The sequence below is a fragment of the Procambarus clarkii genome, chromosome 68 (assembly GCF_040958095.1).
Source record: "Procambarus clarkii isolate CNS0578487 chromosome 68, FALCON_Pclarkii_2.0, whole genome shotgun sequence".
Classification (NCBI taxonomy): domain Eukaryota; kingdom Metazoa; phylum Arthropoda; class Malacostraca; order Decapoda; family Cambaridae; genus Procambarus; species Procambarus clarkii.
The window spans coordinates 17417336-17445203 of NC_091217.1; the positions used below are offsets into that span (position 1 = coordinate 17417336).

At 60.3% G+C, this 27868-nt stretch overlaps 1 protein-coding gene across 3 annotated transcripts in view; it reads left to right on the forward strand.

Annotated features, from left to right (window-relative positions):
- Positions 1–27868, forward strand: part of LOC123774824 (oxysterol-binding protein-related protein 1) — a 229664-nt gene that overhangs the window by 185039 nt on the left and 16757 nt on the right. For all 3 annotated transcript variants that reach the window (XM_045769486.2, XM_069310883.1, XM_069310884.1), the window contains 4 exons: positions 722–806; positions 1275–1379; positions 10305–10428; positions 11538–11681. In XM_045769486.2, the coding sequence (XP_045625442.1) occupies positions 722–806; positions 1275–1379; positions 10305–10428; positions 11538–11681 (458 nt within the window). The remainder of the gene's footprint in view (positions 1–721; positions 807–1274; positions 1380–10304; positions 10429–11537; positions 11682–27868) is intronic.

The following is a 27868-nucleotide window of genomic DNA, read 5'->3' on the forward strand; positions in this document are numbered from 1 at the left end:
GTGTCTTGGGTGTTCCAAGGGTGTCTTGGACGTGTTCCAAGGGTGTCTTGGACGTGTTCCAAGGGGGTCTTGGACGTGTTCCAAGGGGGTCTTGGACGTGTTCCAAGGGGGTCTTGGACGTGTTCCAAGGGGGTCTTGGACGTGTTCCAAGGGGGTCTTGGACGTGTTCCAAGGGGGTCTTGGACGTGTTCCAAGGGGGTCTTGGACGTGTTCCAAGGGGTCTTGGGCGTGTTCCAAGGGGGTCTTGGACGTGTTCCAAGGGGGTCTTGGACGTGTTCCAAGGGGGTCTTGGACGTGTTCCAAGGGGGTCTTGGACGTGTGACCATTCTAATTGTTATACATGTTTGCTACTTTATTGACACAAGTTGACACTCAATTATGTATTAGTAATTTTGTTTTATCTTTCTCTCCTCACCCACCTTCTTCCCCTCACCCCCCCTTCTCCCCCTCCCCTCACCCCCCTTCTCCCCCCCCCCCAACCCCCCCTTCTCCCCCTCCCCTCACCCCCCCCTTCTCCCCCTCCCCTCACCCCCCCTTCTCCCCCTCCCCTCACCCCCCCTTCTCCCCCTCCCCTCACCCCCCCTTCTCCCCCTCCCCTCACCCCCCCTTCTCCCCCTCCCCTCCCCCACCTCCTCCCCCTCCCCTCACCCACCTCCTCCCCCTCCCCTCACCCACCTTCTCCCCCTCCCCTCACCCCCTCCTCCCCCTCCCCTCTCAACAGGTCACAAGAGCATCCTCACCTTCAAGACGGCTGGCTGGTTTTCCAAGGACTTGCACCGCATTGAGGGATTCATCGTGGATAAGAAGTAGGTATAAGCGTCTGTTGTGTAACGCTGTCCTGTACTGTCCTGTACTGGTCTGTGCTGTCCTGTACTGGCCTGTGCTGTCTTGTACTGGTCTGTACTGTCCTGTACTGGCCTGTGCTGTCTTGTACTGGCCTGTGCTGTCTTGTACTGGCCTGTGCTGTCCTGTACTGGTCTGTGCTGCCCTGTACTGGTCTGTGCTGTCTTGTACTGGTCTGTGCTGTCCTGTACTGGTCTGTGCTGTCTTGTACTGGTCTGTGCTGTCCTGTACTGGCCTGTGCTGTCCTGTACTGGTCTGTGCTGCCCTGTATTGGTCTGCACTGTCCAGGTATATCTCCTCACTCCAATCTGTTCCCGCTCTCTCATTTACCTCCCTCATCCTCATTTGGCCGCCTTCGGCTTCCATTCCCTCTACTCCCGCCTCTTTGACACTTCATAGTTTGGTGAAACATGTCTACTTTCCACGCGCAGGAAGAAGAAGCAGGCCTTCCTGTACGGCAAATGGACGGAGTTCCTGCGCGCCACAGATATCTCCAATTACGACGAATATATGAAGACCAACGCTCACAAATTTAGGTGAGTGCCAGTGTGTGTGTGTGTGTGTGTGTGTGTGTGTGTGTGTGTGTGTGTGTGTGTGTGTGTGCGTGCGTGCGTGCGTGTGCGTGCGCGCGTGTGTGTGTTGCTCTTTAGTGAGACAAATGTTGTATCATGGCCAGTACCGCCTGAACCTGGCGGCACCAGTACCATACCGCCAGTACTATTTTAGCTTTTAGACCAAGTTGTAGTGTTGACCAGCGTCGCAGATGCTGCTGATGTTACCCTGCCTGTATGTGTGCCTCTGGTTTAGAGTTCAAATTATGACCACTCCCAATCTACCTCTCATCTCCAATTGCTGTAGTTGTCTTTCTGGTCTTCTTTCTCCCTTCCCCAACTTTATTATCTTACATTTATTTGGATTAAACTCAAGCAACCATTTGTTTGCCCATTCCTGGAATTGATCAAGGTCTCCCTGTATCTTTCTCTAGTCCTCTGTTTTTACATTTCTCATTAACTTTCGATCATCTGCACTTAGGACCAGTAGTGGTTCTAGGGCTGAACCCCTGGGGGGCGGGGGGGGGGGGGGGGATGGGGGGACTCCACTTGTTGTACTCCTCCAGCTCTGGACCTCGTCTCTGTAACTGTCTTCTGTCATGCAGGTACTCCCTTACCCAGTTCCGTCCCTTAAGTCATCCCAGCTTGCTTTTTTTTCCATTTTATACTCCACTCTTTTGTAAGGAACAGTATCAAATACCTTTTTAACAGTCTAGCAAAATGCAATCTACTCAGCCATCTTTTATGGTCGTATTCTAGTATTCTTGTCATGAACCTCGATGAGGTTTGTCAGCCACGACTTTCTTTTTCACAATTCCTGCTGCTCTTTGTGTCAAAGGTTTATCCTCTTTATTCTCAACTTGATTACTCTCTCCAGCACTTGACTTGGAGTATATACTTGTCAGTGGCATTGGTCTGTAAATTTTATACCTCCTGTCTGTCCACTTTCTTAAATATTAGGATTGTTTACCTTTTCAGAGAGTTTTCCCATCTCGGGTGTTTCAGTGAAAATATAAGTTAGCAGTGACACAGCACCTCTGCAACTTCCTTCACAAGCCACGGTGATATTAAATCTCGCTCATTTGACTTTATTGCATCAAGTTCCTCTAGTTTTTTTAAAACCTCTTCCACTGTAACTACTGTGTAATCCAGTGTTTCCTCTGACCTTTCATCACTCAGCTCTGGTCTCCACATTGGTTCCTTTCGCAGAGACCTCTTGAAATATTGTCAAGTTCCTCACACACCTCCTTGTCGTTCTCCTCCAGTCTTCCTCCTTGTCTCTCTAACCTGATCACATTGTCTCTTACTCTTGTTTTTTCTTCTTATATGGCTATACAACAGCTTTAGTTGGTCTTTAGCTTTTGCCACAGTGTCTTTTCATACTCTGAGCTTCCCGCCTTACTCTAGTGGCATGTCTGACTCTCGTTAGTGCATCTCTGTCTTCTTACGTTCCTAATGTTTTGTACTCTACATGAAGCACAGGTCCTCGACCTTTGCCTCTCTGCACCGCCTATTAAACCAGGGATTTATGTTATATTTCTTGTCCTCCTCCACTTGAGTGGGAGGTACTGTTGCACCTGCACTTTCCTCAGCAATAATTTCCATCATCTCATTTGTTGTCTTCCCTTAGAACTTTCTTCCCCCTTTGGACTTGTCATAATCTCCATCACCCTATGGATTGCTGTGAAAATTTCAGCACCTGGGCTCCAGTGTAGATGTAGCAGCAGAGTTACCCCACCTCCGCCCTTGTTCACCCTCTCTTGCCTTACTACTTTATGTCCTCGTGGCAAGATTGCATTTCCTACAGCATACCAGGAGCATACCTGGAGTGGGTCTCGCGAGTCCTACTCTCCGAGCCCGGCCTGAGGCCAGGCAACAGACGCCATTTTCGGTTTTCTAACAATGTGTGGCTGGTCTTCTGTTACTCTTTACTGCTCCTTTATTTGCCATAGACAGTGACACCACAGTGTGAACACCAGAGGTCCCGGCTGTTACAACATCCTCCCAGCCAGTATAAGACATATTCCCAGAACAACAGTGGAAGTCTTCGAGAAAAATCTGGACAATTTTTTGCAAGTGCTGGATCAACCGGGCTGTGGTGGATAAGTGGGCCTGCGGGTCGCTCCAGCCTGTTGGACCAAATGCTCACAAGTCAAGCCTGGCCTCGGGCCGGGCTTGGGGAGCAGAACAACTCTCAGAACATCATTCAGGTAAAATGCAGGTACAGTATGAACTGAAGGAACACAGTCCAACTCGCTCCCACAGTTCACAACGTCGACATGAACACAAATTTCGAACAAATCGGCATAATACGTGCAGATATATTACCAAATAGGGCTGGGACCCAGAGCTACAGCTCGGCACCAACCAACACAAACAGGTAACACTGAGCACCTCCATAACCCCCCCTCCCCCCCCTCCCCCCCCCCCCGCAAACACTCGCACAAAGAATGTCAAATCACATTTTTCCTTTTAGTTCACGGTAAAGAATGTTATTTTCTGCTCACCATCAAAATTCTCCACGACCGCCGGCACCCTTGTCTGTCACCAGGGGGGAGGCACCCTTGGCTGTCACCAGGGGGGAGGCACCCTTGACTGTCACCAGGGGGGAGGCACCCTTGACTGTCACCAGGGGGGAGGCACCCTTGGCTGTCACCAGGGGGGAGGCACCCTTGTCTGTCACCAGGGGGGAGGCACCCTTGTCTGTCACCAGGGGGGAGGCACCCTTGGCTGTCACCAGGGGGGAGGCACCCTTGGCTGTCACCAGGGGGGAGGCACCCTTGACTGTCACCAGGGGGGAGGCACCCTTGTCTGTCACCAGGGGGGAGGCACCCTTGTCTGTCACCAGGGGGGAGGCACCCTTGGCTGTCACCAGGGGGGAGGCACCCTTGTCTGTCACCAGGGGGGAGGCACCCTTGTCTGTCACCAGGGGGGAGGCACCCTTGACTGTCACCAGGGGGGAGGCACCCTTGTCTGTCACCAGGGGGAGGCACCCTTGTCTGTCACCAGGGGGGAGGCACCCTTGTCTGTCACCAGGGGGGAGGCACCCTTGACTGTCACCAGGGGGAGGCACCCTTGTCTGTCACCAGGGGGGAGGCACCCTTGACTGTCACCAGGGGGGAGGCACCCTTGTCTGTCACCAGGGGGGAGGCACCCTTGACTGTCACCAGGGGGGAGGCACCCTTGTCTGTCACCAGGGGGGAGGCACCCTTGTCTGTCACCAGGGGGGAGGCACCCTTGACTGTCACCAGGGGGAGGCACCCTTGTCTGTCACCAGGGGGGAGGCACCCTTGACTGTCACCAGGGGGGAGGCACCCTTGGCTGTCACCAGGGGGGAGGCACCCTTGTCTGTCACCAGGGGGGAGGCACCCTTGACTGTCACCAGGGGGGAGGCACCCTTGTCTGTCACCAGGGGGGAGGCACCCTTGTCTGTCACCAGGGGGGAGGCACCCTTGTCTGTCACCAGGGGGGAGGCACCCTTGTCTGTCACCAGGGGGGAGGCACCCTTGGCTGTCACCAGGGGGGAGGCACCCTTGGCTGTCACCAGGGGGGAGGCACCCTTGTCTGTCACCAGGGGGGAGGCACCCTTGTCTGTCACCAGGGGGGAGGCACCCTTGGCTGTCACCAGGGGGGAGGCACCCTTGTCTGTCACTAGGGGGGAGGCACCCTTGACTGTCACCAGGGGGGAGGCACCCTTGTCTGTCACCAGGGGGGAGGCACCCTTGTCTGTCACCAGGGGGGAGGCACCCTTGACTGTCACCAGGGGGGAGGCACCCTTGACTGTCACCAGGGGGGAGGCACCCTTGTCTGTCACCAGGGGGGAGGCACCCTTGTCTGTCACCAGGGGGGAGGCACCCTTGTCTGTCACCAGGGGGGAGGCACCCTTGGCTGTCACCAGGGGGGAGGCACCCTTGTCTGTCACCAGGGGGGAGGCACCCTTGTCTGTCACCAGGGGGGAGGCACCCTTGACTGTCACCAGGGGGGAGGCACCCTTGTCTGTCACCAGGGGGGAGGCACCCTTGTCTGTCACCAGGGGGGAGGCACCCTTGTCTGTCACCAGGGGGGAGGCACCCTTGTCTGTCACCAGGGGGAGGCACCCTTGTCTGTCACCAGGGGGGAGGCACCCTTGTCTGTCACCAGGGGGGAGGCACCCTTGTCTGTCACCAGGGGGGAGGCACCCTTGTCTGTCACCAGGGGGGAGGCACCCTTGTCTGTCACCAGGGGGGAGGCACCCTTGTCTGTCACCAGGGGGGAGGCACCCTTGACTGTCACCAGGGGGGAGGCACCCTTGACTGTCACCAGGGGGGAGGCACCCTTGTCTGTCACCAGGGGGGAGGCACCCTTGTCTGTCACCAGGGGGGAGGCACCCTTGTCTGTCACCAGGCGGGAGGCACCCTTGACTGTCACCAGGGGGGAGGCACCCTTGGCTGTCACCAGGGGGGAGGCACCCTTGGCTGTCACCAGGGGGGAGGCACCCTTGTCTGTCACCAGGGGGGAGGCACCCTTGGCTGTCACCAGGGGGGAGGCACCCTTGGCTGTCACCAGGGGGGAGGCACCCTTGGCTGTCACCAGGGGGGAGGCACCCTTGTCTGTCACCAGGGGGGAGGCACCCTTGGCTGTCACCAGGGGGGAGGCACCCTTGGCTGTCACCAGGGGGGAGGCACCCTTGGCTGTCACCAGGGGGGAGGCACCCTTGGCTGTCACCAGGGGGGAGGCACCCTTGGCTGTCACCAGGGGGGAGGCACCCTTGGCTGTCACCAGGGGGGAGGCACCCTTGTCTGTCACCAGGGGGGAGGCACCCTTGTCTGTCACCAGGGGGGAGGCACCCTTGACTGTCACCAGGGGGGAGGCACCCTTGACTGTCACCAGGGGGGAGGCACCCTTGTCTGTCACCAGGGGGGAGGCACCCTTGTCTGTCACCAGGGGGGAGGCACCCTTGACTGTCACCAGGGGGGAGGCACCCTTGGCTGTCACCAGGGGGGAGGCACCCTTGTCTGTCACCAGGGGGGAGGCACCCTTGTCTGTCACCAGGGGGGAGGCACCCTTGACTGTCACCAGGGGGGAGGCACCCTTGTCTGTCACCAGGGGGGAGGCACCCTTGTCTGTCACCAGGGGGGAGGCACCCTTGACTGTCACCAGGGGGGAGGCACCCTTGTCTGTCACCAGGGGGAGGCACCCTTGTCTGTCACCAGGGGGGAGGCACCCTTGTCTGTCACCAGGGGGGAGGCACCCTTGACTGTCACCAGGGGGGAGGCACCCTTGTCTGTCACCAGGGGGGAGGCACCCTTGTCTGTCACCAGGGGGGAGGCACCCTTGTCTGTCACCAGGGGGGAGGCACCCTTGACTGTCACCAGGGGGGAGGCACCCTTGACTGTCACCAGGGGGGAGGCACCCTTGTCTGTCACCAGGGGGGAGGCACCCTTGTCTGTCACCAGGGGGGAGGCACCCTTGTCTGTCACCAGGCGGGAGGCACCCTTGACTGTCACCAGGGGGGAGGCACCCTTGGCTGTCACCAGGGGGAGGCACCCTTGGCTGTCACCAGGGGGGAGGCACCCTTGTCTGTCACCAGGGGGGAGGCACCCTTGTCTGTCACCAGGGGGGAGGCACCCTTGGCTGTCACCAGGGGGGAGGCACCCTTGGCTGTCACCAGGGGGGAGGCACCCTTGGCTGTCACCAGGGGGGAGGCACCCTTGGCTGTCACCAGGGGGGAGGCACCCTTGGCTGTCACCAGGGGGGAGGCACCCTTGTCTGTCACCAGGGGGGAGGCACCCTTGTCTGTCACCAGGGGGGAGGCACCCTTGTCTGTCACCAGGGGGGAGGCACCCTTGTCTGTCACCAGGGGGGAGGCACCCTTGGCTGTCACCAGGGGGGAGGCACCCTTGGCTGTCACCAGGGGGGAGGCACCCTTGTCTGTCACCAGGGGGGAGGCACCCTTGGCTGTCACCAGGGGGGAGGCACCCTTGGCTGTCACCAGGGGTGAGGCACCCTTGGACTGTCACCAGGGGTGAGGCACCCTCGACTGTCACCAGGGGTGAGGCACCCTCGACTGTCACCAGGGGTGAGGCACCCTCGACTGTCACCAGGGGGGAGGCACCCTCGACTGTCACCAGGGGGGAGGCACCCTTGGCTGTCACCAGGGGGGAGGCACCCTTGACTGTCACCAGGGGGGAGGCACCCTTGGCTGTCACCAGGGGGGAGGCACCCTTGGCTGTCACCAGGGGGGAGGCACCCTTGGCTGTCACCAGGGGGGAGGCACCCTTGGCTGTCACCAGGGGGGAAGGCACCCTTGACTGTCACCAGGGGGAAGGCACCCTTGACTGTCACCAGGGGGGAGGCACCCTTGGCTGTCACCAGGGGGGAACAAAATCCAGTGAGGGCTTGTGGGAGAAGCAGGGAGGGAGGTAGGGGGATATACCATGGGGGAGGCCGAGGGGGGAGGGCTGGAGAGAGAAGAGGAGGGTAGGGAGAGATGAGGGGATAGGAAAAATGAGGGGGAAGGGAAATGTAAGGGAGGAAGGTAAAGATGAGTGGTGGTAGGGAGAGTTGATGGGGGTAGGGGGGGGGAGAGAGATGGATGTAGGAAATGAGTGTGTGAGAGAGAGTGGCAAAGAGAGAATGTGTGTAAGTGAAAGAGAGTGAAAGTGTTTAAGAGAGAGGAGTGAGTGAGAGAGAGATCCTTACGAGTTTTCAATACCCTAACCAGTTATTTGAAGGTATTAATTCAGACCAATGATTAACGTCAATGTGGTTTTTAGAATAAAATTCCTCTTACCCTTCTAATTTGGAATTTGCCAGTTTCACGCGGAATTAGAGGTTCACATTCATCACACTCTTCTGCAAATAATTCTCTTGTACTCAAGCTCTGTTTTGTGAGCTAGAGAAAGTGTATAACACTACCTGGATATATAATATACTAGCACAGTTGTATTGTTCTGATCTTTGATGCATTCTGCCTCTCTTGCTTCAAAGCTTTCTTCTGGCCTCTCACCACCAACATGGAGGCGTTCCCTGAGGCAGTGTTCTTAGCGCACTCTGGTTCCTTTAACAGTCTCCGCTCCTTCCCCGCTGGAGTATATGCGACACTTAATGTAGACTACGGGGACCTTCCTGCATGTTTGTTGACTTTGTCATAGATCCTTTGTCGTCGTCGTCATGATTTGTATCGTACAGCCTCGTCTCGGGGACGCTGCCGTGTTTTGTCAGTCTAAATCTTGTTCGTAGACACCGATGTTCCGTTGGTATATGATCGTCTTGAACCGTATTGGTTTCATACTTTTTGTGGAGCCTATAAAGCCCCCTATTAACGCTTGTATTGTAGCATGGCTGCTGCCCCTGTTTAATGCCATGCTTAATCTCCTTTGCAATGTTTTACAGCAGTGATTGCAAGCTTGCAGGCTTTTCTCTCTGTGCACGGCCGTACTGTCCTGCATTACTTCGTGGAGAGCCAAAGTTGTTACATCTTGTGAACCAGTAACGTGAAGACTTCCGGTCTTCCTCTTGTCATAAAATGTCATTTCCAAGACAGTTTGACCAACATTACCGCCCGACTGCTGCTGAGCGACGAGTCTGCTGCCAGTCTTGGCCTCTCTCTTATTTAGAGCTTGTCAATCCCTCTTTTTGTTAGGGGGGGGGGGGAGAAGGAGGGTTCCTACCTTCCCCTAGAGGAAGTGACCAACCTATTTTGTAGAGGTGAGGTAGATGCAGTTGTCCATGCTGTGAAACAGTGACTTTTGTGCCCTAATGTTGGGTTGATGTTGTGACTCGTGCCGTGCACTCCTCCTCCTCAAGTCTTATTACTCTTCTCATTCACTGATCATTGGAATCTAACTCTAGCTTTTCCTCGCCTTAGAAGATAAAGGACAATGATATTTTGCTTTGGGTCTGAGCCATATTGGTGTTGCCACTAGTGACCCCGCACATGATGCTGCTAAAGATCCCGTTCGTGCGACCTGCAACTGTTGAAGAGATGATATATTGTTGGTTCTGAGTAACTAGTTGTAACCTCTTGCATGTGACGTATCCCTGTGGCCTTCCTCCTGTCACTATACCAGGAAGGGACAAATGCCTCTGACCAGGTACATGTTGACCCCATGCGACAGCAGTTAACTTATGGACACTTTGTAGAACAAAGAGCAGCATCCTTATTATCCAAACAGCATTCTCTCAGTCGTAAACATTCTTGTAGCATTTTGTCCTGATTATCAGGGGGTCGTCTGTCTTGCTTCCTCAGTCTCTCTCTGAGCTGTTTGTCCCACTATACTTGCTGAATCTCATGCTTTTGACACTGCTTGCCTTATGCTTTTTTTGTTCTATTGGCATATTGATTGATATCTTGGACTTTCTGAATGATATTTGCCACGGATGGTACTAAATAGTCCTCCAAGTTTGGTGCCTTCTGTTGGTACCCATTGCTCTCCTGGTTGGTACCTGTGTCACCTGGCCTTGGAGAAATAATATTGCTATCATTGAACTGTGTGCTACTTAGTTATTGCAAGAACATTGTTGTTGTTGTTGTTGTAGACTTAACAATCTTCTATGTTTTCTAATCTTGTACACCCAGCTTGTTCTCTCCATCACCCTCACACACGACCTGTCGTCCTGTGTGCTGCCTCTACCTCGCCTCCCATCCTGCCCTGCCCTCCCATCGTGCCCTGCCCTCCCATCCTGCCCTGCCCTCCCATCCTGCCCTGCCCTCCCATCCTGCCCTGCCCTCCCATCCTGCCCTGCCCTCCCATCCTGCCCTGCCCTCCCATCCTGCCCTGCCCTCCCATCCTGCCCTGCCCTCCCATCCTGCCCTGCCCTCCCATCCTGCCCTGCCCTCCCATCCTGCCCTGCCCTCCCATCCTACCTCCAGCCAAATGTCTGGTCTCCAGTCCGCCCTTCCGCCTCATCTCATGCTTGCTTCCACAGACGCCACGACAAGAAGAGCGAGGACGGGTCGCCGGGCGGGTCGAGTCCGGCCCACGCCCCGAGCAAGGTCCTCAAGAAGCTCAACACCATCACCTCCTCCTTCAGGATGAGCAGCGACGTGGAGGTGAGTGCACCTTGTGGTTAGTAGAGGGGCTGCTGGGCAAGGAGGCGTGTGAGAGGGCAAGGGTTACTTACACAGGTGGGTACAGGAGTAGACGACTTCAGACTCCTCTTAGCAGGCTGCCTTCTGCTCATTTTAACCTTATTTGTTTGTTCTAGAACACTACTCACCAAGCGGTTTTACAACCAGGCCCAGTAGTTCAGCATCTGGTAAATGCTTCACGAGTGAAGAGATCTTAAATACCTGTGTACACGAGAGCACTGTGTCCACCTGATATGTATGTGAATCTAATTCAAATACTTAATGTAAACCACGGAAGGATATTCACCCACCGTTGTCTTGGCCTGCGGGATGCTGGCGACCTTTATCCTCTGGTGAAGGTTGCTGGATACTGGTCACCGATCCTGGTTATTGACCAGGTTGGTAAAGGCAGAGACACTAAAGTTTGGTGTTCAGGAGAGGCACTGTGGTATCCCATTGTCTGGAACAGGAAGTATATTGGGGCAGTCACTGACCTTTCCAAGGATGCCAGTCACAACAGTTCCCTCGCTCCCAGGTACCTGTTTACTCCCAGGTTAACAGAGGCATAAGGTGCAAGGAACTTACCCAAACAGTCGTCCTGCCCGGGAATCGAACCCGGGACCATTTGGTTCAGCTCACTTAATGCTACAGTTCCCTTAATGGAGACTTGTTCGTGGGTAGTATATCTGTGAATAGTGTCTGAGTACTATATCTGTATCTGTGTGAGTATATATATACACACACACACATATATAAATGGATAGCTGTGTATATCTATATACATATATCTAGGTATATTTATAGTAGTATATCATCCTTACACCTTGCATGTTCCGTACAAGACAGAGCTATAGACCAAACTGCCTGGGAAGCGGTTGTTAACTGTACACAGAGCACCAATCCTTGACCACAATTCAGTCCCAAGTTGCAGTCCTGTGAAAGCGTCTATTCTGGTCTTAACAATTTCCTTGTTTCTCGGGAAAAATCTATCAATAGAAAAGACAATTCTAAAAGTTAAATAATTTATTTTATTATTAAATTGTATGTGTGTATTACCAGCAGCGATTGACATATGTGTTGTGTGAGAGCAGGCGGGCGTTGAGGCGGAGGACGTCCATCCCCCAGAGGACCCGGAGGAGGGCGGCTACCCCAGGACAGACTCCACCTACAGTATTGACATTCCCAACTCCAGCACCCTGTGGGAGGCGGACCCCAGACCAGACAACTCCCGCCAGGTGAGTCCTCTGACCCGTGTACCTATACTTGTCCTGCCCGCCACCACCACCACCAGGGGTTGAGGGAGCTAACCTGAGGGTTGTCCTGGCCGCCACCACCAGGGGGGTTGAGGGAGCTAACCTGAGGGTTGTCCTGCCCGCCACCACCACCACCAGGGGGGTTGAGGGAGCTAACCTGAGGGTTGTCCTGGCCGCCGCCACCACCACCACCAGGGGGGTTGAGGGAGCTAACCTGAGGGTTGTCCTGGCCGCCACCACCACCACCAGGGGTTGAGGGAGCTAACCTGAGGGTTGTCCTGGCCGCCGCCACCACCACCACCAGGGGGGTTGAGGGAGCTAACCTGAGGGTTGTCCTGGCCGCCACCACCACCACCAGGGGGGTTGAGGGAGCTAACCTGAGGGTTGTCCTGGCTGCCACCACCACCACCACCAGGGGTTGAGGGAGCTGACCTGAGGGTTCTCCTGGCCGCCGCCACCACCACCACCACCAGGGGTTGAGGGAGCTAACCTGAGGGTTGTCCTGGCCGCCACCACCACCACCAGGGGTTAAGGGAGCTGACCTGAGGGTTGTCCTGCCCGCCACCACCACCACCAGGGGTTGAGGGAGCTAACCTGAGGGTTGTCCTGGCCACCACCACCACCACCAGGGGTTGAGGGAGCTAACCTGAGGGTTGTCCTGGCCGCCGCCACCACCACCGCCAGGGGTTGAGGGAGCTGACCTGAGGGTTGTCCTGGCCACCACCACCACCACCACCAGGGGGGTTGAGGGAGCTAACCTGAGGTTTGTCCTGGCCACCACCACCACCACCAGGGGTTAAGGGAGCTGACCTGAGGGTTGTCCTGGCCGCCGCCACCACCACCACTACCAGGGGGGTTGAGGGAGCTAACCTGAGGGTTGTCCTGGCCGCCGCAGCCACCACCACCACCAGGGGTTGAGGGAGCTAACCTGAGGGTTGTCCTGGCCACCACCACCACCACCACCAGGGGTTAAGGGAGCTGACCTGAGGGTTGTCCTGGCCGCCACCACCACCACCAGGGGTTGAGGGAGCTAACCTGAGGGTTGTCCTGGCCACCACCACCACCACCAGGGGTTGAGGGAGCTGACCTGAGGGTTGTCCTGGCCGCCACCACCACCACCAGGGGTTGAGGGAGCTAACCTGAGGGTTGTCCTGGCCGCCACCACCACCACCACCAGGGGTTGAGGGAGCTGACCTGAGGGTTGTCCTGGCCGCCACCACCACCACCAGGGGTTGAGGGAGCTAACCTGAGGGTTGTCCTGGCCACCACCACCACCACCAGGGGTTGAGGGAGCTAACCTGAGGGTTGTCCTGGCCACCACCACCACCACCAGGGGTTGAGGGAGCTAACCTGAGGGTTGTCCTGGCCACCACCACCACCACCACCAGGGGTTGAGGGAGCTAACCTGAGGGTTGTCCTGGCCGCCACCACCACCACCAGGGGTTGAGGGAGCTGACCTGAGGGTTGTCCTGGCCGCCACCACCACCACCCAGGGGTTGAGGGAACTAACCTGAGGGTTGTCCTGGCCGCCACCACCACCACCACCAGGGGTTGAGGGAGCTGACCTGAGGGTTGTCCTGGCCGCCACCACCACCACCACCACCACCAGGGGTTGAGGGAGCTGACCTGAGGGTTGTCCTGGCCGCCACCACCACCACCAGGGGGGTTGAGGGAGCTAACCTGAGGGTTGTCCTGGCCGCCACCACCACCACCAGGGGTTGAGGGAGCTAACCTGAGGGTTGTCCTGGCCGCCACCACCACCACCAGGGGTTGAGGGAGCTAACCTGAGGGTTGTCCTGGCCGCCACCACCACCACCAGGGGTTGAGGGAGCTGACCTGAGGGTTGTCCTGGCCGCCACCACCACCACCAGGGGTTGAGGGAGCTAACCTGAGGGTTGTCCTGGCCGCCACCACCACCACCAGGGGTTGAGGGAGCTAACCTGAGGGTTGTCCTGCCCGCCACCACCACCACCACCAGGGGTTGAGGGAGCTGACCTGAGGGTTGTCCTGGCCGCCACCACCACCACCAGGGGTTGAGGGAGCTAACCTGAGGGTTGTCCTGGCCGCCACCACCACCACCAGGGGTTGAGGGAGCTGACCTGAGGGTTGTCCTGGCCGCCACCACCACCACCAGGGGTTGAGGGAGCTAACCTGAGGGTTGTCCTGGCCGCCACCACCACCACCAGGGGTTGAGGGAGCTAACCTGAGGGTTGTCCTGGCCGCCACCACCACCACCAGGGGTTGAGGGAGCTGACCTGAGGGTTGTCCTGGCCGCCACCACCACCACCACCACCACCACCAGGGGTTGAGGGAGCTAACCTGAGGGTTGTCCTGGCCACCACCACCACCACCAGGGGTTGAGGGAGCTGACCTGAGGGTTGTCCTGGCCGCCACCACCACCACCACCAGGGTTTGAGGGAGCTGACCTGAGGGTTGTCCTGGCCACCACCACCACCAGGGATTGAGGGAGCTAACCTGAGGGTTGTCCTGGCCGCCACCACCACCACCAGGGGTTGAGGGAGCTGACCTGAGGGTTGTCCTGGCCACCACCACCACCACCAGGGGTTGAGGGAGCTAACCTGAGGGTTGTCCTGGCCACCACCACCACCACCAGGGGTTGAGGGAGCTGACCTGAGGGTTGTCCTGGCCACCACCACCACCACCAGGGGTTGAGGGAGCTAACCTGAGGGTTGTCCTGGCCACCACCACCACCACCACCACTACCACCAGGGGTTGAGGGAGCTGACCTGAGGGTTGTCTTGGCCGCCACCACCACCACCACCAGGGTTTGAGGGAGCTGACCTGAGGGTTGTCCTGGCCGCCACCACCACCACCAGGGGTTGAGGGAGCTAACCTGAGGGTTGTCCTGGCCGCCGCCACCACCACCAGGGGGATTGAGGGAGCTGACCTGAGGGTTGTCCTGGCCGCCACCACCACCACCAGGGGGGTTGAGGGAGCTGACCTGAGGGTTGTCCTGGCCACCACCACCACCACCACCAGGGGGGTTGAGGGAGCTAACCTGAGGGTTGTCCTGGCCGCCACCACCACCACCAGGGGGGTTGAGGGAGCTAACCTGAGGGTTGTCCTGGCCGCCACCACCACCACCAGGGGTTCAGGGAGCTAACCTGAGGGTTGTCCTGGCCGCCACCACCACCACCAGGGGGGTTGAGGGAGCTGACCTGAGGGTTGTCCTGGCCGCCACCACCACGGGGGCCTCGTAGCCTGGTGGATAGCGCGCAGGATTCGTAATTCTGTGCCGCGGGTTCGATTCCCGCACGAGGCAGAAACAAATGGGTAAAAGTTTCTTTCACCCTGAATGCCCCTGTTACCTAGCAGTAAATAGGTACCTGGGAGTTAGTCAGCTGGCTTCCTGGGGGTGGAGGCCTGGTCGAGGACCGGGCCGCGGGGACACTAAAGCCCCGAAATCATCTCAAGATAACCTCAAGATGTGAAGATAACCACCAGGGGGGTTGAGGGAGCTGACCTGAGGGTTGTCTTGGCCGCCACCACCACCACCAGGGGTTGAGGGAGCTAACCTGAGGGTTGTCCTGGCCACCACCACCACCACCAGGGGGGTTGAGGGAGCTGACCTGAGGGTTGTCCTGGCCGCCACCACCACCACCAGGGGGGTTGAGGGAGCTAACCTGAGGGTTGTCCTGGCCGCCACCACCACCACCCAGGGGTTGAGGGAGCTAACCTGAGGGTTGTCCTGGCCGCCACCACCACCACCACCAGGGGTTGAGGGAGCTAACCTGAGGGTTGTCCTGGCCGCCACCACCACCACCCAGGGGTTGAGGGAGCTAACCTGAGGGTTGTCCTGGCCGCCACCACCACCACCACCAGGGGTTGAGGGAGCTAACCTGAGGGTTGTCCTGGCCGCCACCACCACCACCACCAGGGTTTGAGGGAGCTGACCTGAGGGTTGTCCTGGCCGCCACCACCACCACCACCAGGGTTTGAGGGAGCTGACCTGAGGGTTGTCCTGGCCGCCACCACCACCACTACCAGGGGGGTTGAGGGAGCTAACCTGAGGGTTGTCCTGGCCGCCGCCACCACCACCACCAGGGTTTGAGGGAGCTGACCTGAGGGTTGTCCTGGCCGCCACCACCACCACCAGGGGGGTTGAGGGAGCTGACCTGAGGGTTGTCCTGGCCGCCACCACCACCACCACCAGGGGGGTTGAGGGAGCTAACCTGAGGGTTGTCCTGGCCGCCGCCACCACCACCACCAGGGTTTGAGGGAGCTGACCTGAGGGTTGTCCTGGCCGCCGCCACCACCACCACTACCAGGGGGTTGAGGGAGCTAACCTGAGGGTTGTCCTGGCCGCCGCCACCACCACCACCAGGGGTTTGAGGGAGCTAACCTGAGGGTTGTCCTGGCCGCCACCACCACCACCAGGGGTTGAGGGAGCTGACCTGAGGGTTGTCCTGGCCGCCACCACCACCACCAGGGGGTTGAGGGAGCTAACCTGAGGGTTGTCCTGGCCGCCACCACCACCACCAGGGGTTGAGGGAGCTAACCTGAGGGTTGTCCTGGCCGCCACCACCACCACCAGGGGTTGAGGGAGCTAACCTGAGGGTTGTCCTGGCCGCCACCACCACCACCAGGGGTTGAGGGAGCTGACCTGAGGGTTGTCCTGGCCGCCACCACCACCACCAGGGGTTGAGGGAGCTAACCTGAGGGTTGTCCTGGCCGCCACCACCACCACCAGGGGTTGAGGGAGCTAACCTGAGGGTTGTCCTGCCCGCCACCACCACCACCACCAGGGGTTGAGGGAGCTGACCTGAGGGTTGTCCTGGCCGCCACCACCACCACCAGGGGTTGAGGGAGCTAACCTGAGGGTTGTCCTGGCCGCCACCACCACCACCAGGGGTTGAGGGAGCTAACCTGAGGGTTGTCCTGGCCGCCACCACCACCACCAGGGGTTGAGGGAGCTGACCTGAGGGTTGTCCTGGCCGCCACCACATCCACCACCACCACCAGGGGTTGAGGGAGCTAACCTGAGGGTTGTCCTGGCCACCACCACCACCACCAGGGGTTGAGGGAGCTGACCTGAGGGTTGTCCTGGCCGCCACCACCACCACCACCAGGGTTTGAGGGAGCTGACCTGAGGGTTGTCCTGGCCACCACCACCACCAGGGATTGAGGGAGCTAACCTGAGGGTTGTCCTGGCCGCCACCACCACCACCAGGGGTTGAGGGAGCTGACCTGAGGGTTGTCCTGGCCACCACCACCACCACCAGGGGTTGAGGGAGCTAACCTGAGGGTTGTCCTGGCCACCACCACCACCACCAGGGGTTGAGGGAGCTGACCTGAGGGTTGTCCTGGCCACCACCACCACCACCAGGGGTTGAGGGAGCTAACCTGAGGGTTGTCCTGGCCACCACCACCACCACCACCACTACCACCAGGGGTTGAGGGAGCTGACCTGAGGGTTGTCTTGGCCGCCACCACCACCACCACCAGGGTTTGAGGGAGCTGACCTGAGGGTTGTCCTGGCCGCCACCACCACCACCAGGGGTTGAGGGAGCTAACCTGAGGGTTGTCCTGGCCGCCGCCACCACCACCAGGGGGGTTGAGGGAGCTGACCTGAGGGTTGTCCTGGCCGCCACCACCACCACCAGGGGGGTTGAGGGAGCTGACCTGAGGGTTGTCCTGGCCACCACCACCACCACCACCAGGGGGGTTGAGGGAGCTAACCTGAGGGTTGTCCTGGCCGCCACCACCACCACCAGGGGGGTTGAGGGAGCTAACCTGAGGGTTGTCCTGGCCGCCACCACCACCACCAGGGGTTCAGGGAGCTAACCTGAGGGTTGTCCTGGCCGCCACCACCACCACCAGGGGGGTTGAGGGAGCTGACCTGAGGGTTGTCCTGGCCGCCACCACCACGGGGGCCTCGTAGCCTGGTGGATAGCGCGCAGGATTCGTAATTCTGTGCCGCGGGTTCGATTCCCGCACGAGGCAGAAACAAATGGGTAAAAGTTTCTTTCACCCTGAATGCCCCTGTTACCTAGCAGTAAATAGGTACCTGGGAGTTAGTCAGCTGGCTTCCTGGGGGTGGAGGCCTGGTCGAGGACCGGGCCGCGGGGACACTAAAGCCCCGAAATCATCTCAAGATAACCTCAAGATGTGAAGATAACCACCAGGGGGGTTGAGGGAGCTGACCTGAGGGTTGTCTTGGCCGCCACCACCACCACCAGGGGTTGAGGGAGCTAACCTGAGGGTTGTCCTGGCCACCACCACCACCACCAGGGGGGTTGAGGGAGCTGACCTGAGGGTTGTCCTGGCCGCCACCACCACCACCAGGGGGGTTGAGGGAGCTAACCTGAGGGTTGTCCTGGCCGCCACCACCACCACCACCACCACCAGGGGTTGAGGGAGCTAACCTGAGGGTTGTCCTGGCCGCCACCACCACCACCAGGGTTTGAGGGAGCTGACCTGAGGGTTGTCCTGGCCGCCACCACCACCACCAGGGGGGTTGAGGGAGCTAACCTGAGGGTTGTCCTGGCCGCCACCACCACCACCCAGGGGTTGAGGGAGCTAACCTGAGGGTTGTCCTGGCCGCCACCACCACCACCAGGGTTTGAGGGAGCTGACCTGAGGGTTGTCCTGGCCGCCACCACCACCACTACCAGGGGGGTTGAGGGAGCTAACCTGAGGGTTGTCCTGGCCGCCGCCACCACCACCACCAGGGTTTGAGGGAGCTGACCTGAGGGTTGTCCTGGCCGCCACCACCACCACCAGGGGGGTTGAGGGAGCTGACCTGAGGGTTGTCCTGGCCGCCACCACCACCACCACCAGGGGGGTTGAGGGAGCTAACCTGAGGGTTGTCCTGGCCGCCGCCACCACCACCACCAGGGTTTGAGGGAGCTGACCTGAGGGTTGTCCTGGCCGCCACCACCACCACTACCAGGGGGGTTGAGGGAGCTAACCTGAGGGTTGTCCTGGCCGCCGCCACCACCACCACCAGGGTTTGAGGGAGCTAACCTGAGGGTTGTCCTGGCCGCCACCACCACCACCAGGGGTTGAGGGAGCTGACCTGAGGGTTGTCCTGGCCGCCACCACCACCACCACCAGGGGGGTTGAGGGAGCTAACCTGAGGGTTGTCCTGGCCGCCACCACCACCACCACCACCACCAGGGGTTGAGGGAGCTGACCTGAGGGTTGTCCTGGCCGCCACCACCACCACCAGGGGTTGAGGGAGCTAACCTGAGGGTTGTCCTGGCCGCCGCCACCACCACCACCAGGGGGGTTGAGGGAGCTAACCTGAGGGTTGTCCTGGCCGCCACCACCACCACCAGGGGGGTTGAGGGAGCTGACCTGAGGGTTGTCCTGGCCGCCACCACCACCACCACCAGGGGGGTTGAGGGAGCTGACCTGAGGGTTGTCCTGGCCGCCACCACCACCACCAGGGGGGTTGAGGGAGCTAACCTGAGGGTTGTCCTGGCCGCCACCACCACCACCAGGGGGGTTGAGGGAGCTGACCTGAGGGTTGTCCTGGCCGCCACCACCACCACCAGGGGTTGAGGGAGCTGACCTGAGGGTTGTCCTGGCCGCCGCCACCACCACCACCACCAGGGGGGTTGAGGGAGCTGACCTGAGGGTTGTCCTGGCCGCCACCACCACCACCACCAGGGGGGTTGAGGGAGCTGACCTGAGGGTTGTCCTGGCCACCACCACCACCAGGGGTTGAGGGAGCTGACCTGAGGGTTGTCCTGGCCACCACCTCCACCACCAGGGGGGTTGAGGGAGCTAACCTGAGGGTTGTCCTGGCCGCCACCACCACCACCAGGGTTTGAGGGAGCTGACCTGAGGGTTGTCCTGGCCGCCACCACCACCAGGGGGGTTGAGGGAGCTAACCTGAGGGTTGTCCTGGCCGCCGCCACCACCACCACCAGGGTTTGAGGGAGCTAACCTGAGGGTTGTCCTGGCCGCCACCACCACCACCAGGGGTTGAGGGAGCTGACCTGAGGGTTGTCCTGGCCACCACCACCACCACCACCAGGGGTTGAGGGAGCTGACCTGAGGGTTGTCCTGGCCGCCACCACCACCACCAGGGGTTGAGGGAGCTAACCTGAGGGTTGTCCTGGCCGCCACCACCACCACCAGGGGTTGAGGGAGCTAACCTGAGGGTTGTCCTGGCCGCCACCACCACCACCACCAGGGGTTGAGGGAGCTGACCTGAGGGTTGTCCTGCCCGCCACCACCACCACCACCACCACCACCACCAGGGGTTGAGGGAGCTAACCTGAGGGTTGTCCTGGCCGCCACCACCACCACCACCACCACCAGGGGTTGAGGGAGCTAACCTGAGGGTTGTCCTGGCCGCCACCACCACCAGGGGTTGAGGGAGCTAACCTGAGGGTTGTCCTGGCCGCCACCACCACCACCACCAGGGGGGTTGAGGGAGCTAACCTGAGGGTTGTCCTGGCCGCCACCACCACCACCACCAGGGGTTGAGGGAGCTAACCTGAGGGTTGTCCTGGCCGCCACCACCACCACCACCAGGGGGGTTGAGGGAGCTAACCTGAGGGTTGTCCTGGCCGCCACCACCACCACCAGGGGGGTTGAGGGAGCTAACCTGAGGGTTGTCCTGGCCACCACCACCACCACCAGGGGTTGAGGGAGCTGACCTGAGGGTTGTCCTGGCCGCCACCACCACCACCAGGGGTTGAGGGAGCTAACCTGAGGGTTGTCCTGGCCGCCACCACCACCACCACCAGGGGGGTTGAGGGAGCTAACCTGAGGGTTGTCCTGGCCGCCACCACCACCACCAGGGGGGTTGAGGGAGCTAACCTGAGGGTTGTCCTGGCCGCCACCACCACCACCAGGGGTTGAGGGAGCTGACCTGAGGGTTGTCCTGGCCGCCACCACCACCACCAGGGGTTGAGGGAGCTAACCTGAGGGTTGTCCTGGCCGCCACCACCACCACCAGGGGTTGAGGGAGCTAACCTGAGGGTTGTCCTGGCCGCCACCACCACCACCACCAGGGGTTGAGGGAGCTGACCTGAGGGTTGTCCTGCCCGCCACCACCACCACCACCACCACCAGGGGTTGAGGGAGCTAACCTGAGGGTTGTCCTGGCCGCCACCACCACCACCACCACCAGGGGTTGAGGGAGCTAACCTGAGGGTTGTCCTGGCCACCACCACCACTACCAGGGGGGTTGAGGGAGCTGACCTGAGGGTTGTCCTGGCCGCCACCACCACCACCAGGGGGGTTGAGGGAGCTAACCTGAGGGTTGTCCTGGCCGCCACCACCACCACCACCACCACCAGGGGTTGAGGGAGCTAACCTGAGGGTTGTCCTGGCCGCCACCACCACCACCAGGGTTTGAGGGAGCTGACCTGAGGGTTGTCCTGGCCGCCACCACCACCACCAGGGGGGTTGAGGGAGCTAACCTGAGGGTTGTCCTGGCCGCCACCACCACCACCCAGGGGTTGAGGGAGCTAACCTGAGGGTTGTCCTGGCCGCCACCACCACCACCAGGGGGGTTGAGGGAGCTAACCTGAGGGTTGTCCTGGCCGCCACCACCACCACCACCAGGGGTTGAGGGAGCTAACCTGAGGGTTGTCCTGGCCGCCACCACCACCACCACCAGGGTTTGAGGGAGCTGACCTGAGGGTTGTCCTGGCCGCCACCACCACCACCACCAGGGTTTGAGGGAGCTGACCTGAGGGTTGTCCTGGCCGCCACCACCACCACTACCAGGGGGGTTGAGGGAGCTAACCTGAAGGTTGTCCTGGCCGCCGCCACCACCACCACCAGGGTTTGAGGGAGCTGACCTGAGGGTTGTCCTGGCCGCCACCACCACCACCAGGGGGGTTGAGGGAGCTGACCTGAGGGTTGTCCTGGCCGCCACCACCACCACCACCACCAGGGGGGTTGAGGGAGCTAACCTGAGGGTTGTCCTGGCCGCCGCCACCACCACCACCAGGGTTTGAGGGAGCTGACCTGAGGGTTGTCCTGGCCGCCACCACCACCACTACCAGGGGGGTTGAGGGAGCTAACCTGAGGGTTGTCCTGGCCGCCGCCACCACCACCACCAGGGTTTGAGGGAGCTAACCTGAGGGTTGTCCTGGCCGCCACCACCACCACCAGGGGTTGAGGGAGCTGACCTGAGGGTTGTCCTGGCCGCCACCACCACCACCACCAGGGGGGTTGAGGGAGCTAACCTGAGGGTTGTCCTGGCCGCCACCACCACCACCACCACCACCACCAGGGGTTGAGGGAGCTGACCTGAGGGTTGTCCTGGCCGCCACCACCACCACCAGGGGTTGAGGGAGCTAACCTGAGGGTTGTCCTGGCGGCCGCCACCACCACCACCAGGGGGGTTGAGGGAGCTAACCTGAGGGTTGTCCTGGCCGCCACCACCACCACCAGGGGGGTTGAGGGAGCTGACCTGAGGGTTGTCCTGGCCGCCACCACCACCACCACCAGGGGGGTTGAGGGAGCTGACCTGAGGGTTGTCCTGGCCGCCACCACCACCACCAGGGGGGTTGAGGGAGCTAACCTGAGGGTTGTCCTGGCCGCCACCACCACCACCAGGGGGGTTGAGGGAGCTGACCTGAGGGTTGTCCTGGCCGCCACCACCACCACCAGGGGTTGAGGGAGCTGACCTGAGGGTTGTCCTGGCCGCCGCCACCACCACCACCAGGGGGGTTGAGGGAGCTGACCTGAGGGTTGTCCTGGCCGCCACCACCACCACCACCAGGGGGGTTGAGGGAGCTGACCTGAGGGTTGTCCTGGCCACCACCACCACCAGGGGTTGAGGGAGCTGACCTGAGGGTTGTCCTGGCCACCACCTCCACCACCAGGGGGGTTGAGGGAGCTAACCTGAGGGTTGTCCTGGCCGCCACCACCACCACCAGGGTTTGAGGGAGCTGACCTGAGGGTTGTCCTGGCCGCCACCACCACCAGGGGGGTTGAGGGAGCTAACCTGAGGGTTGTCCTGGCCGCCGCCACCACCACCACCAGGGTTTGAGGGAGCTAACCTGAGGGTTGTCCTGGCCGCCACCACCACCACCAGGGGTTGAGGGAGCTGACCTGAGGGTTGTCCTGGCCACCACCACCACCACCAGGGGTTGAGGGAGCTGACCTGAGGGTTGTCCTGGCCGCCACCACCACCACCAGGGGTTGAGGGAGCTAACCTGAGGGTTGTCCTGGCCGCCACCACCACCACCAGGGGTTGAGGGAGGTAACCTGAGGGTTGTCCTGGCCGCCACCACCACCACCACCAGGGGTTGAGGGAGCTGACCTGAGGGTTGTCCTGCCCGCCACCACCACCACCACCACCACCACCACCACCAGGGGTTGAGGGAGCTAACCTGAGGGTTGTCCTGGCCGCCACCACCACCACCACCACCACCACCACCACCAGGGGTTGAGGGAGCTAACCTGAGGGTTGTCCTGGCCGCCACCACCACCACCACCAGGGGGGTTGAGGGAGCTAACCTGAGGGTTGTCCTGGCCGCCACCACCACCACCACCAGGGGTTGAGGGAGCTAACCTGAGGGTTGTCCTGGCCGCCACCACCACCACCACCAGGGGGGTTGAGGGAGCTAACCTGAGGGTTGCCTGGCCGCCACCACCACCACCAGGGGGGTTGAGGGAGCTAACCTGAGGGTTGTCCTGGCCACCACCACCACCACCAGGGGTTGAGGGAGCTGACCTGAGGGTTGTCCTGGCCGCCACCACCACCACCAGGGGTTGAGGGAGCTAACCTGAGGGTTGTCCTGGCCGCCACCACCACCAGGGGGGTTGAGGGAGCTAACCTGAGGGTTGTCCTGGCCGCCACCACCACCACCAGGGGGGTTGAGGGAGCTAACCTGAGGGTTGTCCTGGCCGCCACCACCACCACCAGGGGTTGAGGGAGCTGACCTGAGGGTTGTCCTGGCCGCCACCACCACCACCAGGGGTTGAGGGAGCTAACCTGAGGGTTGTCCTGGCCGCCACCACCACCACCAGGGGTTGAGGGAGCTAACCTGAGGGTTGTCCTGGCCGCCACCACCACCACCACCAGGGGTTGAGGGAGCTGACCTGAGGGTTGTCCTGCCCGCCACCACCACCACCACCACCACCAGGGGTTGAGGGAGCTAACCTGAGGGTTGTCCTGGCCGCCACCACCACCACCACCACCACCAGGGGTTGAGGGAGCTAACCTGAGGGTTGTCCTGGCCGCCACCACCACCACCACCAGGGGTTGAGGGAGCTAACCTGAGGGTTGTCCTGGCCGCCACCACCACCACCACCAGGGGGGTTGAGGGAGCTAACCTGAGGGTTGTCCTGGCCGCCACCACCACCACCAGGGGTTGAGGGAGCTAACCTGAGGGTTGTCCTGGCCGCCACCACCACCACCAGGGGTTGAGGGAGCTAACCTGAGGGTTGTCCTGGCCACCACCACCACCACCAGGGGTTGAGGGAGCTGACCTGAGGGTTGTCCTGGCCGCCACCACCACCACCACCAGGGGTTGAGGGAGCTGACCTGAGGGTTGTCCTGGCCGCCACCACCACCACCACCACCACTACCACCAGGGGTTGAGGGAGCTGACCTGAGGGTTGTCCTGGCCGCCACCACCACCACCACCAGGGGGGTTGAGGGAGCTAACCTGAGGGTTGTCCTGGCCACCACCACCACCACCAGGGGTTGAGGGAGCTGACCTGAGGGTTGTCCTGGCCGCCACCACCACCACCACCACCACCAGGGGTTGAGGGAGCTAACCTGAGGGTTGTCCTGGCCACCACCACCACCACCAGGGGTTGAGGGAGCTAACCTGAGGGTTGTCCTGGCCACCACCACCACCACCAGGGGTTGAGGGAGCTAACCTGAGGGTTGTCCTGGCCACCACCACCACCACCAGGGGTTGAGGGAGCTAACCTGAGGGTTGTCCTGGCCGCCACCACCACCACCAGGGGTTGAGGGAGCTGACCTGAGGGTTGTCCTGGCCGCCACCACCACCACCAGGGGTTGAGGGAGCTAACCGGAGGGTTGTCCTGGCCGCCACCACCACCACCAGGGGTTGAGGGAGCTAACCTGAGGGTTGTCCTGGCTGCCACCACCACCACCACCACCAGGGGTTGAGGGAGCTGACCTGAGGGTTGTCCTGGCCGCCACCACCACCACCAGGGGTTGAGGGAGCTAACCTGAGGGTTGTCCTGGCCACCACCACCACCACCAGGGGTTGAGGGAGCTAACCTGAGGGTTGTCCTGGCCACCACCACCACCACCAGGGGTTGAGGGAGCTAACCTGAGGGTTGTCCTGGCCGCCACCACCACCACCAGGGGTTGAGGGAGCTGACCTGAGGGTTGTCCTGGCCGCCACCACCACCACCAGGGGGGTTGAGGGAGCTAACCTGAGGGTTGTCCTGGCCACCACCACCACCAGGGGTTGAGGGAGCTAACCTGAGGGTTGTCCTGGCCGCCGCCACCACCACCACCACCACCACCAGGGGGGTTGAGGGAGCTAACCTGAGGGTTGTCCTGGCCGCCACCACCACCACCACCAGGGGTTGATGGAGCTAACCTGAGGGTTGTCCTGGCCGCCACCACCACCACCACCAGGGGTTGAGGGAGCTGACCTGAGGGTTGTCCTGGCCGCCACCACCACCACCAGGGGGGTTGAGGGAGCTAACCTGAGGGTTGTCCTGGCCGCCACCACCACCACCACCAGGGGTTGAGGGAGCTAACCTGAGGGTTGTCCTGGCCGCCACCACCACCACCAGGGGTTGAGGGAGCTAACCTGAGGGTTGTCCTGGCCGCCGCCACCACCATTACCAGGGGGGTTGAGGGAGCTAACCTGAGGGTTGTCCTGGCCACCACCACCACCACCAGGGGGGTTGAGGGAGGTGACCTGAGGGTTGTCCTGGCCGCCACCACCACCACCACCAGGGGGGTTGAGGGAGGTGACCTGAGGGTTGTCCTGGCCGCCACCACCACCACCACCAGGGGGGTTGAGGGAGGTGACCTGAGGGTTGTCCTGGCCGCCACCACCACCACCACCAGGGGGGTTGAGGGAGGTGACCTGAGGGTTGTCCTGGCCGCCACCACCACCACCACCAGGGGGGTTGAGGGAGGTGACCTGAGGGTTGTCCTGGCCGCCACCACCACCACCACCAGGGGGGTTGAGGGAGGTGACCTGAGGGTTGTCCTGGCCGCCACCACCACCACCAGGGGTTGAGGGAGGTGACACAAGGGTTAGTAGATAATAATAGCAAAATTTCCAAGTAGAAAGGTGTTGGACATGCTGACCCGCCCCCACACCTGTTGAATATGCTAACCCACACCTGTTGGACATGCTGACTCCCCCCCCCCACACACCTGTTGGACACGCTGACCCCTCCACACCTGTTGGACATGCTGACCCCCCAACATTTGTTGGACACACTGACCCCACCACACCTGCTGGACACGTTGACCCCCCCCCCCTTACACACACACTGCCGCAGGAGGGGATGGCAGGGCCGCAGGAGGGGATGGCAGGGCCGCAGGAGGGGATGGCAGGGCCGCAGGAGGGGATGGCAGGGCCGCTGGAGGGGATGGCAGGGCCGCAGGAGGGGATGGCAGGGCCGCAGGAGGGGATGGCAGGGCCGCAGGAGGGGATGGCAGGGCCGCAGGAGGGGGGCGGCAGGGCCGCAGGAGGGGGGGGGGGGTGTAGGGCCGCAGGAGGGGGCGGCATTAGGGTGCCATTCATCACGTGCCGTCAAGACTGGCGGCCAGAGGGTCGATAATCACTTATCGGAGTTCGGTATTATGGAGGGGGGGGAGGAGGCTCGTGTTAATATTGCTAACACGTTTGTGCCTCTTACACCAGGGGTGATGTTATTATTATTATTATTACCTCAATTTTAACATGTTGGTAATGGTTGTAAAATTTCCTGTGTTAATCAACATGTTCATATTGTCTGTCAATACTTGTTATCTGTCAAATGTTGTCGTGCTTGATGTGTGTGTGTGATGCCTTGTTTGTCTCCATCCCTTCATCACCTCCCTCCCATCCCTCTATCACCTCCCTCCCATCCCTCTATCACCTCCATCCCTCTTACCTCCCTCCTTTACCTCTGTCGACATAATCAAGTCCTGCCATGACAGACGTGCACAACCGCCTCCAACGGTTCAGTTTCCCGCGCCTTATCTCCCCTCAAAACTTGTCCCCCCCCCCCCCCCCCCCCGTCCTCCATCTTCACCCGATCCCTCTCTTCATAATAATAATAATTTATTCACAAAAAGTTACAATGGGTTGGTGTGATTACATAAGATTGGTATTTATACATTCTAAGCCACTAAGACGCCTAGCGTTTGTGGCAGGTCCTTAATCTAGCATATCAGGTATGTTAGCTTAAGATACATTGTTGCAAGGTTTTATATCAACAAATAACTACAATATAAATTGAGGAGAGATGATTACCCTGGTAGAGATACATGTCTTAAGTAGTAGTATTGGGAAAGTACAAGATACAGTGAGAGTTTGAACCACAAGGTAAGAAAATACGAGGATGTAATTAGGTACTTTTTTATTTTACTTTTCAATAGGGCTCGACAATTATTTAATTCGTCAGGGACCCAGTTCTAAAGACTGGGGCCCTTTATTTGCAGGGAGTGTTTGTACACATTGAGTTTGAAATCATTTATCATTCCATGATTCTCTCATCTCTACGCTTCTCCCTGGCACTGTTTACCTTCCTCGAATATTTCCTCTATGTTGGCCCTGAGTGCCGGAGATGTGTGAGTGAGTGCCCAGTGTTTGGTGGCACTGTGTGAGTGCCCAGTGTGTGGTGGCACTGTGTGAGTGCCCAGTGTGTGGTGGCACTGAATGTGAGTGCCCAGTGTGTGGTGGCACTGAGTGTGAGTGCCCAGTGTGTGGTGGCACTGAGTGTGAGTGCCCAGTGTGTGGTGGCACTGAGTGTGTGTGAGTGCCCAGTGTGTGTGAGTGCCCAGTGTGAGTGCCCAGTGTGTGGTGGCACTGAGTGTGTGTGTGCCCAGTGTTTGGTGGCACTGTGTGAGTGCCCAGTGTGTGGTGGCACTGAGTGTGTGTGAGTGCCCAGTGTGTGGTGGCACTGAGTGTGTGTGAGTGCCCAGTGTTTGGTGGCACTGTGTGAGTGCCCAGTGTGTGGTGGCACTGAGTGTGTGTGAGTGCCCAGTGTGTGGTGGCACTGAATGTGAGTGCCCAGTG